Source organism: Anarhichas minor, unplaced genomic scaffold, assembly GCF_050575085.1.
Source record: "Anarhichas minor isolate MPS153535 unplaced genomic scaffold, ASM5057508v1 ptg000017l, whole genome shotgun sequence".
NCBI classification, from domain to species: Eukaryota; Metazoa; Chordata; class Actinopteri; order Perciformes; family Anarhichadidae; genus Anarhichas; species Anarhichas minor.
In genome coordinates this window covers 16270701-16289408 of record NW_027466463.1, presented here as the reverse complement: position 1 = coordinate 16289408, position 18708 = coordinate 16270701, and the positions used below count along the sequence as shown (strand labels likewise).

The window sequence follows — 18708 nt, the reverse complement described above, 5'->3', positions numbered from 1 at the left end:
GAGGGAGTGCAGGAAGACAGACACACACACACACACACACACACACACACACACACACACACACACACACACACACACCTGTAGCGGTAAAAGAGTGACGTCACCACCCGTCTCAATGAGATTAAGAATGAGGAAGACGTGGCCATCCACTGGTTAGAGAGGATAGAAGACACTGCTAAAAAACAACAGGCTTGCTGTCTGTTTAATTGAAGCGCGCTTTGTTGTTAATCAAGTGTCATTAAAGAGTTAAGGGGGAAGTGGAGGGATGGTCCGCAGCTGTAACGACAGCTGGTGCGCTCGGTTTGCGGAGCGCCACCAGTCCGCGCTGAATTTTGCGCTGCTGGTTGTCGGTTACATCCTTTACCTCATAATCGGCGCCGGGATCTTCTCCGCCATCGAGCAGCCCTACGAGCAGGAGCTCCGTGAGGAGCTGAAGGCGGCCCGGCAGGACTTCCTGAGCAATAACACCTGTGTGTCCGACGCGCGCCTGGAAGAGCTTCTGGCCCGCGCGCTAGAGGCCAGTAATTACGGAGTGACCGTGCTGGGTAACAACACCAATCGGAACTGGGACTTCGTGTCCTCCCTGTTCTTCACCAGCACCGTGCTGACCACAACAGGTGAGGCCCCGGGAGACAAAACTGTAAGGTGTGGACACCAAACAGTGGTTTTTCCTGTTATTGGGCAGCACTTTCTGATAAGTGACGAGATACAAAGGCTTTTGTGGTAACTTACTGCTTATGAAAATAGGCTACCCTGCTTTTAATAATCACTTATATGTTTTTTTCTGAAAGAAAAATTCAAAGATACTTCTTTCAATTTCATAAAATGTCACTCTCAATCAAGAATGTTCAAATATACATATTTTCCAGATATTTTCCGCTTCAAAAGTTCTATAGACTAAAGACGTCTCCTCCTTCAGTTAAAGACCCCTTCTTGTGTAAGTTGAATAGCTCAACAATCCTGCTGGTGTAGGCCTACTGTATGTACACATGTTGAACTTGATTTGATTTAAGCTGAGCACAAATAAACTGTTCCCCCTTTGGCAGAAGAATGTGAAAACAGGCTTCTGGTGTCAAACTCTGCACATCATTCTGCATCGTGAAGGCCCAAGAGCCAAAAGTGAAGTTACAACAAACAAAAGACACTTTAGAGTGGATGGGGACATTTATACTTTATACACCAGTAACCAAAAAAACTTTTCTCACAACTTTTTGATTTGCCAGATTGTGGAAAATCCCTTTAGCATTGTGTTTATCCTTATCCATTTAGTTACATTGCAGCTATTAATGTTGACAGCCCATAAGAAATATGTGTTTCACACTATATTGTATACTATCGAGTAGGGGTGCAACGGATCACAAACCTCACGGTTCGGTTTCGGATCACGGTTCTTGAGTCACGGTTCGGATCAACAGAGAAAAGGGGAGGAGACAAATATAACTTTGCTTTCCATTTATTAATTAAAGAACTTCAAGAACACTTAAAGAAAAGAACTTTGGGCTATAGTCTTACATGAAAACAAAAATATTGAAGATGTCCAATTTGAAACAAAATGAAATAAATAAATAAAAATAAAACATTCAAGAATTCTGTTAAGTTTAAGTGCAACATGAGGTATGTTGAGACCCTCGGCCTTTGATCAATATTGAAAGAAAGAAACAGCCGGTGAGCTAGCTTCCACTGTTCACACTGAACTGATTGGCAACAACTTGGGTCAATGTTTACTTCCTGTCAGGTTATGTCATTCAAATAGACAAAGTTTACCATTACTGTGACATTATTTTCAAAAAGATGAGAATATCTACATTGCCTGGGGAGAGGGTAGACCTTTCTGTAGTGATATTACTATTGGGCGTGTCTAGCTTCCACTCTGATACTTCTGTCAGCACCTGCACCAGGTGTATGCCTGTGTGACTGTCACAGAGGGGGCGTGTCTGCAGCAACCGGACTATGCATCTCCACTCCGCCGTGGTGAAAGCGGTCACAGTCTTTTCCTTCTCTTAGAGGCCTGGAACAAGCTTCACACTGAAGTGGGTGCGTGAGGGGATTTCGTAGCGTGGCTCAAGCATTTTAACCAGATTTAGAAATCCTTTGTTTTCTACACCGGAGTGTCCCCGTCGCTGACAGACCAGATGGTGTCTCTTCATATGTGTGGACATGCCCGATGTTGCCGTTGTCGTGTGTCCGTTACACCACTACTATCGAGTCTGGGGTTACAAATGTTAATAATGCCTTTGCTTTTTTTCCTATAAATAATTATTGTTATACACGTGTGTAGAGCTTCACAGGGTGTCCTGGAGAATAATCCCACCTCTTATTCCACCCCTGTAATTAAGGCAAGGCTGCATGTTTTGCTGTGTTTTCAGGTTATGGCCACTCTGTTCCTCTCTCAGACGAAGGGAAGGCCTTCTGCATGTTCTACTCCCTCTTTGGCATCCCAGTTACCCTTTTCTTCCTCACTGTTGTGGTGCAGAGGATTATGGTCCTGGTGACTCGACTTCCATTGGCCTATTTCCACCGTCGATGGGCCATGTCTAAATCAAAGCTAGCCGCCATACACGCTGTCTGCCTTACCATCATCACGGTCCTGCTAGTCCTCATCATCCCTGCGTGGATCTTAGTCAGCCTGGAGAAGGAGTGGGATTTTCTGGAGTCTCTGTATTTCTGTTTCATCTCTCTGACGACCATTGGCCTCGGGGATTATGTCCCCGGAGAGATCCAGAGTAAAGAGGACAACCCACACCCACACCTCTACAGGCTGGCCATTACAGGTGAGAGGAAGGTGGCTGAAGGTAGTGCTTTGCTTACAGGTGGAAGCCTTTTATCTCCAAAAAGAAAAAGAAAAACGTAAACCATTATGTATTCTCATCCTGCAGACAAGTGGTTCCCAACCTTGTTGGGTGGGGACCAATTCAATCAGGATAAGTCTATGAGTTGTAAGCCGTTCAACCGAAGACGGCTTGTCATGTTTCAACTGAATGATTTTTAGAGCCCCAGAGAAGAAAAAATATCCAGTATTTCACAGGGAAAAAGCAACAAGAGGAAGAGTCTGCAGCCGTGCTAGCTGCTCTGTGAGGCTGTACCAGCGGTGCCTTGAGCTAAAGGCTAACATCAGCATGCTAACAGAATATCAGCATATCAGAAACGGTTTATTGCCAAGTATGTTTGCACATACAAAGGAATTTGGCTTGGTACATGACAATAAACACAGTGAAATAGTAAGACATTTTTTGTTACACATTGGTAATATGTTCATCATGTTTTCCACCTTTTACCACTTTAGCTTTTCTGATTGACAGGTTAAACAAAGCAAAGACTGCAAGCTACTACACCCTTTATGTAATCACCAAACCTTGATGTGATCTTATAAATCCCCGGTCTTTGATTCGTCATGCTTCCATTGTGTCTGTGTGTGTGTGTGTGTGTGTGTGTGTGTGTGTGTGTGTGTGTGTGTGTGTGTGTGTGTTTGCTCTCCCAGTCTACTTGCTGCTGGGCTTGGTGTTTGTGCTGGTGGTGCTGGAGACGTGCTACGAGCTTCCCCAGACGAGACATCTCGCACAGAGGTTCTACCAAGAAAAAGTTCGGGAGCTGGACTCCGAGACCACCAACATCATCGACCAGGATCACCTGAGCGACGAGCAGAGCGAGCCCTCGAATCACGTCACAGATCAACTACCGGTCATCCCTTCTGTGTCGGAACAGGCTGCGTCCCTACGGCTGGACAGCAAGTCAACGCCTTACACCCCAGCATCGGGATCTGCTGCCAACAGCAAACTGAGATGACAGATTGTCTGGAAATTGCAATCAAAATCATGACTGCTCAGGACACACCGGCTTTGACCTCGAAATGTCTATGCATGAGGTCAAAAGGAGCCTGAGCACACTTGTGTGTACATGTACGTGTAAGCTGGGTCACTTAATCACTTTCTGCAATTGCCAACACCAACAGACTTTTTGTGGCGCAACAGCAGGAACCACCCACAGATTATCTGGATGGCATTGTTTTCTCATGTAGCTCCCATTCCCTGCAGATAAGAGCTCTATCTGTGACACAGAGGAAGGGCTGGGCCCCCAAACGGAGGGAAGCCCCACAAGGTTCCACTTCCTGCCAAAGCCTTGATGCCGTAATTCCAAAGTGGCACAGTTTGCTCTGGAGGATTTCACACCCGCTCTTCGCACTTTGTATAATCTATGGTGGTATTTGCATAGGAAATTTGCCTTCTTGTTGGAAGATGAATAGCAGCACTAGAGGGGAATCAGGCGTTGCCATCAGTTGGCCTACTGTACATTATGTGATAGGATTCCTAGAAAAGGTTATTGATGTGAATTGGGTGGACAAAATAATAGAAACCTCTCAGTATAATGCAAAATAGTTCAACAGCACCACAAACTGCAGCCTCCATAATTATCATAAAGTTGAATCAACGTTTTTCTAAAACTATTTCAACAACAACAACAAAAATTATGATTTCCATAAAGGGAAGATGTATTGCGAGGCTGTTGTCTTACACTGTACCTCATAAACTGGACATTGAATATACATCTCAATGTGGTAATCATCATGTAATGTGTGCCCTCTCACCACTAGAGGGCAGCACTGGCATCTTATACACAAAAGAGTTACTTGAGTTTTTTGCTACTGGGATTTTATCTCTAATGCTGCTCAGGGGAAAGTTTCATAAAACATTTAACTATGCAAGAATGTGTCATTGTCACAACTGAGGGTGAGGGAGCATGTTGCTTTTTTAAATTATCTATTTCACTCATGAGCTAATGAAACAAAAATGGGTTCAAATTACAATCGATAAAAGGATATAATGTGTCTACCAAAGATCATTTTGCTCCTGTTTTCATTGTCAATTTTCTGCTTTTAATCGAGAGCAAAACTTTGTCATGGTAGTTTTTATAAAATCCAATCAGCTTTCTGCATAAAATGTAAATAAATCATGCAACATTAAACATTTTATAATTGATTATATTTTTACGAATGACAAGCGATTCAAACATTTTATATAAACATGGGTTATTTTATTTATTTATACATTACAGTATCATATTCACATCATAGTTCAAGACACATGCAGACTGATATAGGTACGCACACACTCAACCACCCATTCAAATTCATACATACACCCACACAACACACAAAAACTGTCCTTCAACCGGAGAAGCAACACTCACTCTGTAGAAAGAGTAGAGGAAGTATTTGTCCTTCTGGAATGTCATTGGATCCACATGAGCTGCAGGACTGTTGATGTGCAGTAGACGTTGACCTTTCACCTCCCCACAAAAGTTGCAAAGTGTAAAGTTGAGTTATTCAAAAATTGGTAGAACACACCAACACACACTTGCTCTCACAAACATTCCCTCACTTGCCGTCACTCGTACATACATCGTATGTACACACACACACACACGCACACACACACGCATGTGTTTTCTATACGATCTGTTGCTGTTTGGAGCAGCAGGGCCATAGAGGGCGCAAGCTGAAGAGGAAGAGGATGAAGATCAGTACTGCGATGATGCTGACTATGGAGACGTAGCCGGCGTGGGGCAGAGGGGGAGAGTCAGCAGCCTCAGCTGGAATCATATTGGTCAGATTCAACATGTAGCCCAGCGTCCAGCCGGCATCACTGCCTTTTATCTGGAAACAAACACGGGAAGCGGGAAAACTATCACTGTCATTTATTGATGTACTGCAGGCCAGTACAGGTTGGAGGTACACTGTACTGTGTGGGGTACTCACTTCTACTTTCATAAATATTTTTACTTATGCTAAAGTGGAATTTGATTGGAGAATTTTTATTCTCTTGCTGCTAATCTTAACCATCACTACATGATGTTCTGCTGGTGACATGAACATAACATGTTTTTATGCAGCAATTCCTGTAATCCAATACAATTTTCTCTTTAGGGAGACGGTAAAAGAAACCTTGAACGTTCAACCTAACCTGAAACCAAATTGTTTTCTTATCATACAAGTGCACAGAGAAAATACTTACTTTAACCTAAACCTAAATACACACCGATTATACTTCTTTTTCCTGGAAGATTTTTCAGCTTCAATTTCTGGGTCCTGGTATTATGCATGCTGGCTGTGCTTTTCCTACTGTGATAAATCACAATATTAAATAAATCATATTGATTCTACTAATTTAGAATATAATCTATTTGTAAAACATTTTAATAATTCCTGTTTTTATTGTCTGTTATGCTTTTCTAACTATTAACACCTCTCACTGCTCTGTTCATACCATAGACCGCATATGAGAAGGGTTCATACGTGATAAAGTTTTTTGACAACCTTATCACGTTTCTGGTTGCTGCGTTGCACGATTCTGCGGTCATCATAACAAACGTTGGTTTTGCTGCCTGGATACTCATTGGTTAATTGTGACCTGTTGGTCTCATGAAACAAGTCAGCTCGTTCGAGATGAAGTGCGCCTCGCCTGGTGACAACAAACTGCGGTCAAGTCGGACAGTTTTCAGCCGCCAACAAAGAATAAACAGGAAGCCACAGAAACAGTTACTTCCTGTTAGATCCGACCTGTAGGCTTCTTGTAGTTTGCAGACCTCTTTCGGATTTATTCATGTTTGTCCTTATAGAAGTACAAGGGCACACACATCCATAGGGCGTTAATGCTCTGAGGTGTGAGGTAGGAAAGGAGTGGACGGTGATCTACTGACCTTTTCAATGAATTTAATGTTGGAGTAGGTCACTGAGGTGAAGTTGTATCCTTCTGTCAGCAGGGTGAGGATGTACGTGCCAGAGAAACAGTACTCAGCCAGATACTTTAGTTTTGCTTTTGGGTGCTGCTGCACTATCTGTTCAAGCGGGTTAAATGCAGTGATATCATTAAGTAGAGGCATTCTGCAGGATTTAAGACAGGAAAGCAGATAAATATGGCTGGACATTTGTTTTGTGCTTGTAATCGATGCATAAATATGCCCCGACCTGATCCCATGGAGTAGCACAGTAGGTTTTTAGCTGTTCCTTGACAGCTTCCAGAGGGACGGTTGTATCAGTCAGATTGAGGAAGTCCATCACAAAGTAGTAAGCAGAGAAAGCCTGCAGTGAGAGGGAGGAAGAGATGAGGCAAAGGGAAATCTAACTTATCCTGTTATCTTGAGCAACTAAAGTAATCAGTTTATAAATGTTTTATTCTCACTGACTAAGACATTACGTACATATGCAAAATCAACAACAACAGCAACATCTCTTGTTACTCTCAATATTTCTTTGGGAGAAAGTAGTTACAAGGAAAACTGTCCTTACTAGATTATTAGGTCTAGATTATTCAGTTAAAGTTAAAAATGCAATGTGCAACACAAATGCAATGCCATTCACCTACATTATAGTGATGCAGTGGCAGGAATCTCAAACATAGATAAAATAATACAAAAAAAGTATCTGCGTGGCTCGATACCGCTAGATATAAGTGAGAAAAACATATTTTATTTGTAATGATAAATAAAACTCAATAACTGTGTTACATTACCCCAAATCCTCCCTGCAATATTGGCTGGAAGACCCCGTTGAAAGAGCAGTGGCTGTATTTGCAGTCGGTAAAGTTGAAGACGTTTTTAACGACTTCCTGGCATTGTTGGAAGTTTCCTGTACCGGTGTGGTGGAAGGTTGCAGGGGCTCTTTGTGGTTTCCTGTCTGACACACAGGGGCTGTCATAGAGGACAGAGTACTTCTTTGTTGCATTGTACCCAGGGTGGGAACAAGGATCTGCTACTGCATTTGGACCTGACTAGAAGAGAGAGAGCACGATAGAGAGGCGTAAGAGATGCAGAGAGTAAGCTAATTAGATTGAAAGTCAGCATTATTGCACATTTCATATCACTCTTAAAGATGATTCAATCTCAAATGATCACAGATTAGATTAGATTTGAACACATCATTAATGTCAACAGAGAAAATAATTTACTTGAGTCTGGCGTGCCAGCTTCAATCGGTGCGCTTGGTCTTTCCCGTAACACAGGAAGCTGTGAGTGTACAGGTTATAGTCATTTCCATAAAGCCGGAAGGTGACTGAGTTGCTAGGTGACTCTGAGCCGTCATAATTATCGGATACAAAGCTAATCTGAGTGGAGGCCCCGCCAAGGTCAAGGGCCCCGGTGGTTTCCAAGCCCTGCAGCAGAAACAGAAAGGCATTAAAGTCCGTGGGCAGCAGGAGCACGCTGACTGATCCACAGAAAGCACGTTTAAAAGTGCACAAACTTGCATGGACATGCATGCAGACATGCGGACCTGTTTGAGGCGGTCATCCAAGTAGTTGACTGTGACCCAGCCAAAGGCGCCCTCCTCCTGGCCGCTGAGTAACCTCGCTCCCTGATAGGAAAAGGGGAATTTTTGCAGGGCTCCCTCCACGGCCTGAAAGACTTTGTCTGACGCCACGCTGTCCACCATACTGCACACAACAACAAATTCGTTAGACTAATTCACATCCATAATTCAAATCACTACAGCAGCATTCCATAAATAATAGACGTACGTATATAATCGATCGGACAGTAACATATTCCTGTTGTTCCCTCTATAGTGCTTTGGCAGTTAAGTTCATGTGGAGGTAAATCACAAAGCAGGCATGAGGCCACACATTATAGCACCTCGACTGCCAGCACAAACAGTTATAGAGAGAAAGCTTAGGATACGTCAGTGTGTCGGCATGAAAACGCATGGTGTGTTACTTTTTGTGGACGCACGTTTTATGATGGATTACGGGGATGTGTGTGTGTGTGTGTGTGTGTGTGTGTGTGTGTGTGTGTGTGTGTGTGTGTGTGTGTGTGTGTGTGTGTGTGCACGTTTGCCGTACTTAAGCAATCTCATTCCGGCAGTAGCCCCCAGATAAAGAGGCGTCTCGTGGTGTCTTTTGCTGGGCACCCACTTCTCGGCCTTCTGCATGCATTCTCTCAGAGACTTCCCTGCATTCAGTGGAGCGGACGCGTAGCTGGAGATGCCTGGGCCTGCAAGTTGAGCAAAATGTCAAGAGGAGGTTGAAGTCGTTGAGCTTAAATGTAGCGACCGTAAAACATAATCAGAGACCCTAGCCTGCTTAGGAATTTAAGGTCATCTGTACAAATCCATTAACTGGCGAGGAAATTGCTATGGAGAAAAAAAAAGATTGGGGATGACGTCATCAAGATGTCCGCTTCCTGGAAGCATGCTTTACTCCCTTAAGTAGGTACTCAACCCCTAAATTGAGGTTCCCAGTGAGCAAGATTACAGCCAGTGATATCCCTGATTAGATATCCAGCATGTATGTGCATCTCCTCCCTATTTGTGTTCACCTCTCAGCTGGGTTAAAGGCCTGTTTGTATTCTATGTTTGTCTTCACCAATCCCATGAAAAGACCAAAACCAGCAAAGCTTTAGTTTATATCACAACACTTTCTGACTTCCTTAGCCAGATAGTGGCACTCAGCCCAGCTACTTAAAAAGCTTTGATAGCCAATGTAAATTACAAAAAGATGGAGGCCCTCGCGCCGACAGCGATAGAAAGCAGCAGTTAAATAAATTTACAGAAGAGAAGCTGAGTCAGTTTGACAGACTGTTATATGTTTTGTATTTAAAGTTGCTTTAATAATTCAGAGAGATTTGGTTGCATAAGAAGATTGCCTTGAGACTGAGGCACTCTGGACAGACACATTTGGATTTCCATGCCAGTTCCAGGACAAAATATACCTTGACTTTACATCTACACATGCGTACAACACATGCACTGTAGGTACCACTTTCTATGAATTGTTATGTTGTAACTAATGGCTTTATCAATGATGAATAAATCATTTGTTAGGGGAATAGTTTGGGACGTACCTTTGCTTCTCCACTCTCGTATCTGTACGTTATGGTTCTATAAGCAGCAGGTAACTAGCTTATCTTACGGGCCATATCATCCAGCATTTACATCCACAGCCATAAATGTAAGTCAACTATTAATACATGTCTCTTCCAGTACAACAATCCATAAACTGCGGAGTTGTAAATGTTAATAGTTTTTGGCTGCAGATGCCTTTTACAGGATGTAATTGGTTTAGAGCTGAAACGATTAAGTGATAACCAATTACATTATTTACAACTTATTAAGCCATTAAAAAGTATGTCTTATTAGAAATTGGTATCAACAAGTACTGTTTTACACATTAAGACACTTTAAAGTGTATTGTTCTAGTGCTGCATAATTTGAATATTGAAGAACACTGAACGCTCTTAGTGAACTGTGTATGTACATGTTCATGATTGCGCTTTCCTAAATATTTGCATTAGCATGCATTAGTGGTTGCATACGCGAATGTGAGGGTATAGTGTGTACATGTGACGACATTGTGCAGCACATACCGTCCACTTTGCAGGAATGCTTCTGTTCAACTCTTCCAGTGTTGTTATCCTTCTCAGCTGGCCACTCGTAGATATACAGAGCTGTGTGGGAGGAGCCAGCATCCAGCACAATCCCATACTTGAGTGGAGACAGAAGTAGGAATTCCAGTTCAGTACTCGGGGACCGTTTTACTCTGGATGACTTCCATCCAGACATGCACTTGAAGTATAATGGCTGTATATCCCCCAGACAAACTTTCCGGAACTAAAGCACTTATCTGTGCAAATAAAACAGTGTTAGTGCTGAAACTATGTAGAACAGCACTCTAGACGTTGTAATCAATGATAGCTGTGTTTCTCTTTCTCGGCCTGCATTGGTGACAAAAAGGAGTGGTGATTCAAAATTCTTATCCACATCCGCCGACCTTATTTGGAAGTGGATTTCTAGAACCAGAAGTACAGGTTGAGGTCATATTGACAAGAGACCATATTTGGCTTGTGGACATTGCACAGAGATCCCACAGTGATGCATTGGGCACACACCCCACACAGGCTACAACACTTTGGTATTTTCCTCTACCGTACCTTGTACTTTTGGGAGAGGGGCCTGTTCTGCAAAACTGCTACCGTCACCAAGGCAACAATCGCTATGACACCAATCACAGTGATGATGATGGTCACCGGCGTGTGCCAGGGGTTCTTCTCTTTCATCTCTGAGAGCGGGGGCGGACAGACGGACAGACAGACAGACGGACGGGAAGGAGAAGTGAGAGGGTTGCCGGGGCAGAAAGGGGAAGATGGGGAAAGAGGAATGGTGTGTTAGCCAATCTTGCATCCAGATGTGCGTGATGTCACAGCATGTGTGTGTTTGTATGTATGAGAGAGAGAGAGCCTGTGGGGGGGGGGGGGGGGGGGGAGGGTGTTTGCAAATGTCTTTAATTGTGTTGTTTTGTAACCAATGGCTACAGATGGATTTTACTGATTTGGTTTTAAGCTAAGCTGTTCATTGATTCATCAAAGTCCTGAGCTAATGCGGAGAGATCAACAAGACTTCCACTTGGAACATGTTCAAAAGGGAAACACCTGGTGGAAATAGTTGACGTGTTTATACAAAGCATGTGCCATACAATCAAAAAATGATGACCTATCATGATTAAAGCTTTAGCAAAGAGTCACTGTTAGCCAACAATAATGAATGATTTCAACACCCTGCTCTCGGTATTATTTTAATCCTAAATATATTTGTTCGCCGTCTCTGCTACTGCTTTGTCTGACAATGGGATTCGAAACACACACACACACACACACACACACAGATGCTATTGTAGATTATCTGAGTGTATATATTCCCAGTTTACTGTACAAAGGGACAAAACAGGGTGTAACAAGCAGTCTGTATTCACAAGGCTATAGTGATGGTAAAGAGTGATGAACAGGAGACGAGCCTGAACTGTAAAATACACACTTGTGCACACAGGCACACATGGGCGTTTGATTATCACCAGGGTAAGCAAACTAGCAGACACTATCTAGGTGCACATGGCAGCTGGCAAAGTACAGTCATTGTAGAAAGTGACCCAACTGTAGAGCACAGTACACATCGACAGGGACACGGGACATGCAGCAATGATAAACCTGATCACTGTCTACTGTGGGAAAACACACAGAGACTGAAACTAAGAGCGAGAGAGAGAGAGAGAGAGACTGGTTAACAGACAGCGAAAAAGAGTACTTACCTCTGTTGTCTACTTCAATGAAGTTACCACTGACAGGGTAGTTGGAGAGGCACACAGAGAGAGAGAGAGAGAGAGAGAGAGAGAGAGAGAGAGAGAGAGAGAGAGAGGGAGGGAGGGAGGGAGGGGTGAGAGAATAAAAGAGTGGAAAATATGGGGAGGGGAGAATGGACCGAGGGAGGTAGCAGAGTGATAAGATGAGAGGTTTTTCCGTCGTGGATTAGAGCTGTGCTGAAGAACTGAGTTTGGCATTTCCTCCCCAAGCCGGAGCAGCAAAGCCGGTCACTATGGAGACACAGCTAAAGTGTGTTTGTGCGTGTGTCGACGCACGCTTGTGTGCATGTGAACCCCTTAAAAGGACTCTCTCTCTCTCTCTCTCTCTCTCTCTCTCTCTCTCTCTCTCTCTCTCTCTCTCTTTCTTTCTGTGAACTAATAAGAGTCACTCACCCCAGCACTACTCTCTCTCTCTGTGTTCATTCTCTGGGATGTGTAGGAGGGAGGGGAAGTGGGGACTCCCTTGTTTAGCTGTTTTTATCACTGGCAGGCTGTGATGTCATCTCTGTGACGGATCGGAATCCCCTGCTTTTCTCTGAGGCTGTGTGTGTGTGTGTGTGTGTGTGTGTTAAAAGAATAGGGGTTGCTGGTGTGTGGGCTTGTGAGTGTGGACCCAAAACATGACTTGCCTGCAAATCTGTTGATCCATTCACAGATCCATTCAGTTATTTCCCTGCTGTCTTGCTGCACACATACGTACGTATAGGCATGTCTAAACAAGAGAATTCCTGTCAAATTGTTATTTATACCACTCATCATTCCCTTCCTCTCCTTGAGAGAGCTAACTCAAAGCCTCGCACATTAAGGAAGGAAGTGCACACACACACACACACACACACACACACACACATGGAGCCACCACAAAGTATCCTGTAATTGTTTGACGATGCCATTCTACTGAGCAAACAACCAAAGTTCACCTCTTTTTGAAACATTATCCAGGGGCTGTTTGAACCAGATACAATCTGGGAGTAGTCCAGCTATGTATCATATTCACGCTGTATTCTGTAGATGACCATCATTTTGTCACCCAGATGAAATCTTCTCCATACCTCTTTGTCACAGAATGCGTCACTAAACGGTGCAGGCAGGATCACTGTAGGCAGACTGTATCAAACAGCCGCTAGAAAAATGATCTCTTGGCAAGTTGTGTCGTTGCCTCGCTGCCTTTTTTTTTATACGCGGAGCATCCAGTTGAGCCTTGGTGAGCCCATGCATTAAAACGCCGACAACAAACACCGCTTTCAGTCTGAAAATACGAATAATAATTCATATCGATGTATAATGAATAATTACCATTCCTTATTTCATGTACAATCACTAAATATGATATTACCTCAATAAAAGTAACAATGAAATATACAAAGCACCGCCAGAGATAAAAAAAAATGTCCAAACTGTGGAAGTATGAAAGGAGAGAGAGACATCTTCAAATGCACGTGACAGGTCTGTGATTGCTCTCTGCACTGATGTGATCCCTACACATGAATGAGCCTCTGACACTTGGATGATAGCCGTGGAACTAGAAAAATGCTAAAACTTGTGATGTCACCCTAATGTTTCTTGAATGGATTTTGATTTACAACTTGTCGTCAGCGTTTGCCAGATGTTGGAACAAAAGCCGAGGGAGTCTGGGTGGAGCTGTGCTGAGACAAAGAGACAACTCCCTCCAGTTTATCCTGGACAAACACAAATCTAAAGTTCAGGGAGGAAAGTTGCTTTCAGTTGTCTTTAACTTTTTTTTTACAGTGCATGAAGAAATAAATTGGACTTCATTGATATGAAAGTGAAAAATCTGAAGATATTAACTGTCAACACAAAATACAAGACATGGACATCCTGAAGTAAACACACCAAAGGCTCATACAGGGCCGATCTTACTGGAGGTCCAAACTCTGACTGCGTGACTGTCAGCGCTACGCCATACAAGCCATAAACGCATATAGCTTCAAAGGGATTACGGGATTCCTTAAGCTTTTTCCTCGAAGGCGGTATGCAGCTGCAATGAAGCATGAAACACATGCGATTGCTGCATGCGTGTACTTGTTTTACAACGTCTTCACATGCCTTGATTTATATTCTCACTAGTTTTTTTTCATGAATGTGTGAGAGCAGCTGTGATGTTTCTGCTGGTGAAGTAAACAACCATTAATAAACGACTGTATTATTGAAGGCTGGTGCCAATTAAGAAAACCCCCAGTTACTTCCGTGAGGGGAAGTAGTAACAGTAGAGCTGTAAAAGCTGCCTGAACCTCGCCTTTCCGTCCAGTGAGGTTTGAGAGGTGTTTAAAGGACACGGAACATTTCATTTCCAGTCAAATTTCCTCGTAAATTTGCTTTCAGATTAAAGTAGAAGCAGACTGTTAGTGCATTGTGTGTAACCACTTACTGATGATGATGATGATGATGATGATGCCGTTGGCAGCTCGATACACATACATAGTCACAAACACATGTTGAGACAGAGAACAGAGTTTACCTAAGAAACGAATTAAAAGCATGAGAGAGGAACTCTCTTGGAACGTCAACACTGGCTGGACCGCAGGCTTTTAGGCCACAAGAACACACATATTTGTGTGTTTTGTGGTTGTGAGGATTTTTATTGATATAACACATTCCCTAATTACCCCCAACTGCATGCCTAACCCCAACCCAATCCCAAACCTAGTCTAATCTCAAGCCTGAAACCAAGGTTAACCCTTCATATGTAGATGTGAGGACCAGTGTTTGGCAAGGTGCTAAATTGTTTAATTACTGTCTGTGTAGAACAATGTGTTGTAAATGGAAGAGGGTAATTTTATAGCAAGTATTTAAACCACAGAAGCTCAGGTTTATTGCAGTTCATTACAAATCCAGTTGTGGGCGATATTGTAAAGCCTAATCAATATGATAAACTGAGAGTAATGCTAGTATACCCATTTAGAAAACGTAGAGTCTGACTCCTCAGCCGTCAAATTTCGGCAATATGACTTTTGTTCCTGGTGGCGCTGTTGTGGATGAATGATGAAAACAATAAAGACTTAAATTCATGGAATAATATTAACGAAATCCTAGCGTTTTATTTCTTCATTACTGCTAAAAGTAATATATTACTGAAACACCCAACACTTTGGATCAAAACAAAGTGTCCCCATCTTCCAAAACGCATATAAGCCTACGCACTCTTTCCATTTCCGACCCTTCTGTAAACAGAAATGTAGTGTTAAGGTGAGGCTACGATGGTTCAAACTATGAGGAAAGACAGGAGTAGTGGAGAAAGGACAGCTCTGAGAAATAGAAGTGGAAAACATAACATCTGCTATCACTAAGTGGATCTCTAGGGGTCCTTTTTTTAATGAGTTCAATGCAAACATTTTAAGGATTTTAAGAGGTTTTTAACAAGCCAACTAACTTTGATCTAACTTTTACTTGTAAGGTAATACGGTCAAGAGAAACTCTAGATTTAACATTAACATCTGTTGCCTTGAGAAGAAGTGAGTGTTGCTTAGACAAGCAGCGTTCTGATCATGACCCCACAAAAACAACGACCAACAACTGTGTCAGAAAACATACCGTTCACAGCACAAAGCCATTTTTACTGCCTAACACACATTCGTCTTGCCTCAAGTTGACCGTTGACTACATTCATTCCCTAAAACCTAAACTTTAATTGAATCGCTGACTTAAAAACAGCAAATGCCCTCATTCTGCCAAAAGAAGTCTAAAGTTCAAACTGTTTTTTTGTAAGTTTGCACAGTACAGCACATTAAAGTTCTCATACAAACACAGGGCCTCACACACACGTACATAAAGGCCACGATACAAAGTTTATAGGTTTGCCTATTGTGCCATCCTCACACAAAGTACCACACAACTATGGACTGGCAGTGTGTTGAAGCCCTATCAGGTCGGGACATACTCTATGACATAAGAGCCTCCACCCATGTTGATCTGAGATTACAGGCTCATTAATCTCATGTGATAAAGATATGCAAAAGCAGCAGAGGAAGAGATAGAAGGAGGGTGTTCTGAATCAGCATGATACTGAGAGGGTTGTTACTTTACAGACAGCAAAGATGACTCAAAGGGTGACACGGTTGAGAATCGTGTGTGCGGTTTCATAATGACGAGACAGCGTCCCTCCGAGGCTGGTCGTAAATGTCTTGTGCTGTTTTGATGGTTAGGCTCTAACGAGTCATCAGCCTGTGTGTGGACACATGTACATGAATATTGTAGAGGTAATACATGTGTTACATAGGCGCAGTCACCACAACCGCCTAACACCAGGTATTTAGATCCTCTAAGGAAAACTGGCAATGAAAAAATACTTACAAGGTGAAGTCATGCACAACATTTTTAGTAAACAAGTATCGGCTGTAAAATGTTTAGCAGGTAGCCAAAGTTAAAGTACTCATTGTTCAATATTATATGTCTTGGGCTGTTATTATGAAAGGAAAGAAGTGAAGGAGTGGATCTGCGCTGCCTTTGTCAAGGTTGAAAGGAGTAATAAAGTTTGCCAGCTTGGTTTAGACCTCCGTGTTATTGTTGTTTTCATAAATATAGGGGTAACTTTAAACATTCCGCACATCGTGATTTGTTGACGCCTTTTATTTGCTGTGCAAAAGTTCAGAAAAATGAACCCTGTTAAAAAAAAACTCACTTTTTTACTGCTGAACGTTGTCGTTCTGTGTGAAAGTATTGAACTCTTGCACTTGATTATATAAGCAGACCCAACACTGTGTCCTTGAGTTGTCACTGGGCTTCTTGCATCAAGTTTTTCCAATTAATCATGTAAACTTTGTTTTTCCTAAACGTTAAAAAGAGACAACACTCGGCTTTATAAATACTCTCGTCCCGGCTGTTGTGAAACGGCATGGTCTGCTGCTTCCTGTAAAAAGGGAACCTCTGGCAGCGTCATATGATTAGAAAAGAGAGGAAGCATCTCTGCCCGCCACAGGGAAGTGGTCTGTCCTCACTGGTGTCCTGACCAGCCTGACCTCGTCTACAGGACGGACTGACACTAACCCTGTCTGGTCTACCCTGACCTCCAGCACAGATGCACACAAAGAAAATCCATTGTTGTTTTATTCTGAAGGATCTTGCTGAACATCCCTAGTTGGAGTGAAATATTAGCCACGAATATAAATTTGGAGTTTATTTTTACCTTCATAGAGGGCCAGTTGCCTTTTTTAACATATTGTTTTTTGACTTGTTTTAAATGTAGTCTAAAGTGAGAACCACTGATGCAATTCCATTCTCCTGCATTGTAATGGCAGAGACACTATATATTTTAAATCTCAGCATTTAAAACCAAAACTATCTGCATGGCACACAATTCTTTTGTAATTTGGGTGAACTGACCTTTTTATACATGGAGAGCCGTATCTTGACACTTTAGATAAGATATCATTTTTGGGGGCAAAGGATGTTATTCGTTTATGTTAAAGGGATCAAGTCACCCAAATTACAAACAAACACAGTTTGAGATTTCTGCTCTCACATCAATTGATGGAGGTAAATTGAATTTCAATAGTGGTGCTCACCAATTTTACCAATTAAACCATAGTTAAAAAGAATTAATCAGATAAAGTTGCGCCATTACCCTCAGTCACATGCACTCTGCCCTGACAAACTACCATAAACCTCACATGATCTTGAGAGTGCCTCTGTAAGCGTGCCACTGTTTATCCTCACAAACACAATCACACGGACCCTAAACCTCCTGCTGAATCCCACATGCAAAACACACACAACACGCACACACACACACACAGAGGCACCTGCTTATGCCGTCCATACGCACATGCTATGGAAAAGTCACACACCTGCCTCACACTGTTACACAGCTGCTACATGCAATAAGGCAAGTCACACAGTTGGAAGAGAACACACACTCACCTGATACTTAACATTTTCTGTACCAGCTTCTGGTACATCCTGCTGCTGGATACACTGTGTGATAAGGACTTCCCGCTCTTGTGTGTGCATGCATGTATGTGTGTGTGTGTGTGTATCTGTGCATGTGTGCCAGTCATAGCAGTACACCTACCTCTTTGTGCAGACATGGGTTCTTTCTCAGCAGCAACACAATGCTCTTTCTATTCTTTGCCCCCCTCTCTCCCGCTCTCTCTCTCTCCTCTCTGTCTCCCCCTCTTTCTCTCTAACCCTCTCTCTTCCTTTCTCTCTCTCTGGTAACACAGCTCTCTGCTCAGTCTAATGCTTTTCAGCACCTCCTTTCACATACACTCTCTTTATTAGGAGAAGCAGAGCTTCCCTCCTCCCTCCTGCTCAGCCCAATCCCCTCCTTCCCAGGCGTCTTTCGTTTTCCCCTTTCTCTTCCTCTCTCTCTCTCTCTCCACCTTTGTCATTCTCTTTTTGCATCTCCCTCTTAATCTGTCTCATTGCCTTAACACTCGCGCTGTCTTCCACTGGTGTCTTTTTCATCGTTTTCCTTCTGCCTCTTCGTCATTGCCACCGTCTTGCAAAACTGGGTCAAACATGAAAGCAGTGTTAGATCTGGATGGGAGCTTGAAGGATCTTGGAGAAAAGGCAGCCGGTGAACTCTGCTTAAATCCCTGATACCCGGCACCCTCTTTTTTATAGATGTAATCTG

The 18708-nt window shown here is 42.8% G+C and overlaps 2 protein-coding genes across 2 annotated transcripts; one reads left to right on the top strand and one right to left on the bottom strand.

The window, feature by feature from the left end:
* The first annotated feature begins 210 nt into the window (after nucleotides 1–210).
* On the top strand, nucleotides 211–3783 carry LOC142951369 (potassium channel subfamily K member 1-like). Its single transcript, XM_076092872.1, has 3 exons — nucleotides 211–617; nucleotides 2367–2771; nucleotides 3479–3783. The coding sequence occupies exons 1-3, from the start codon at nucleotides 266–268 to the stop codon at nucleotides 3781–3783; spliced, it is 1062 nt and encodes a 353-aa protein (XP_075948987.1). The 5' UTR covers nucleotides 211–265.
* A 1223-nt stretch (nucleotides 3784–5006) lies between these two features.
* entpd1 (ectonucleoside triphosphate diphosphohydrolase 1) lies at nucleotides 5007–18301 on the bottom strand. The gene is made up of 10 exons (XM_076092871.1): nucleotides 18145–18301; nucleotides 10915–11042; nucleotides 10351–10468; nucleotides 8829–8979; nucleotides 8264–8423; nucleotides 7941–8144; nucleotides 7506–7763; nucleotides 6962–7075; nucleotides 6694–6831; nucleotides 5007–5650 (listed from the first exon to the last, which is right to left on the bottom strand). Exons 1-10 carry the CDS (start codon nucleotides 18158–18160, stop codon nucleotides 5444–5446), a joined length of 1494 nt encoding a protein of 497 aa, XP_075948986.1. The 5' UTR covers nucleotides 18161–18301; the 3' UTR covers nucleotides 5007–5443.
* Between the last annotated feature and the right edge of the window lie 407 nt (nucleotides 18302–18708).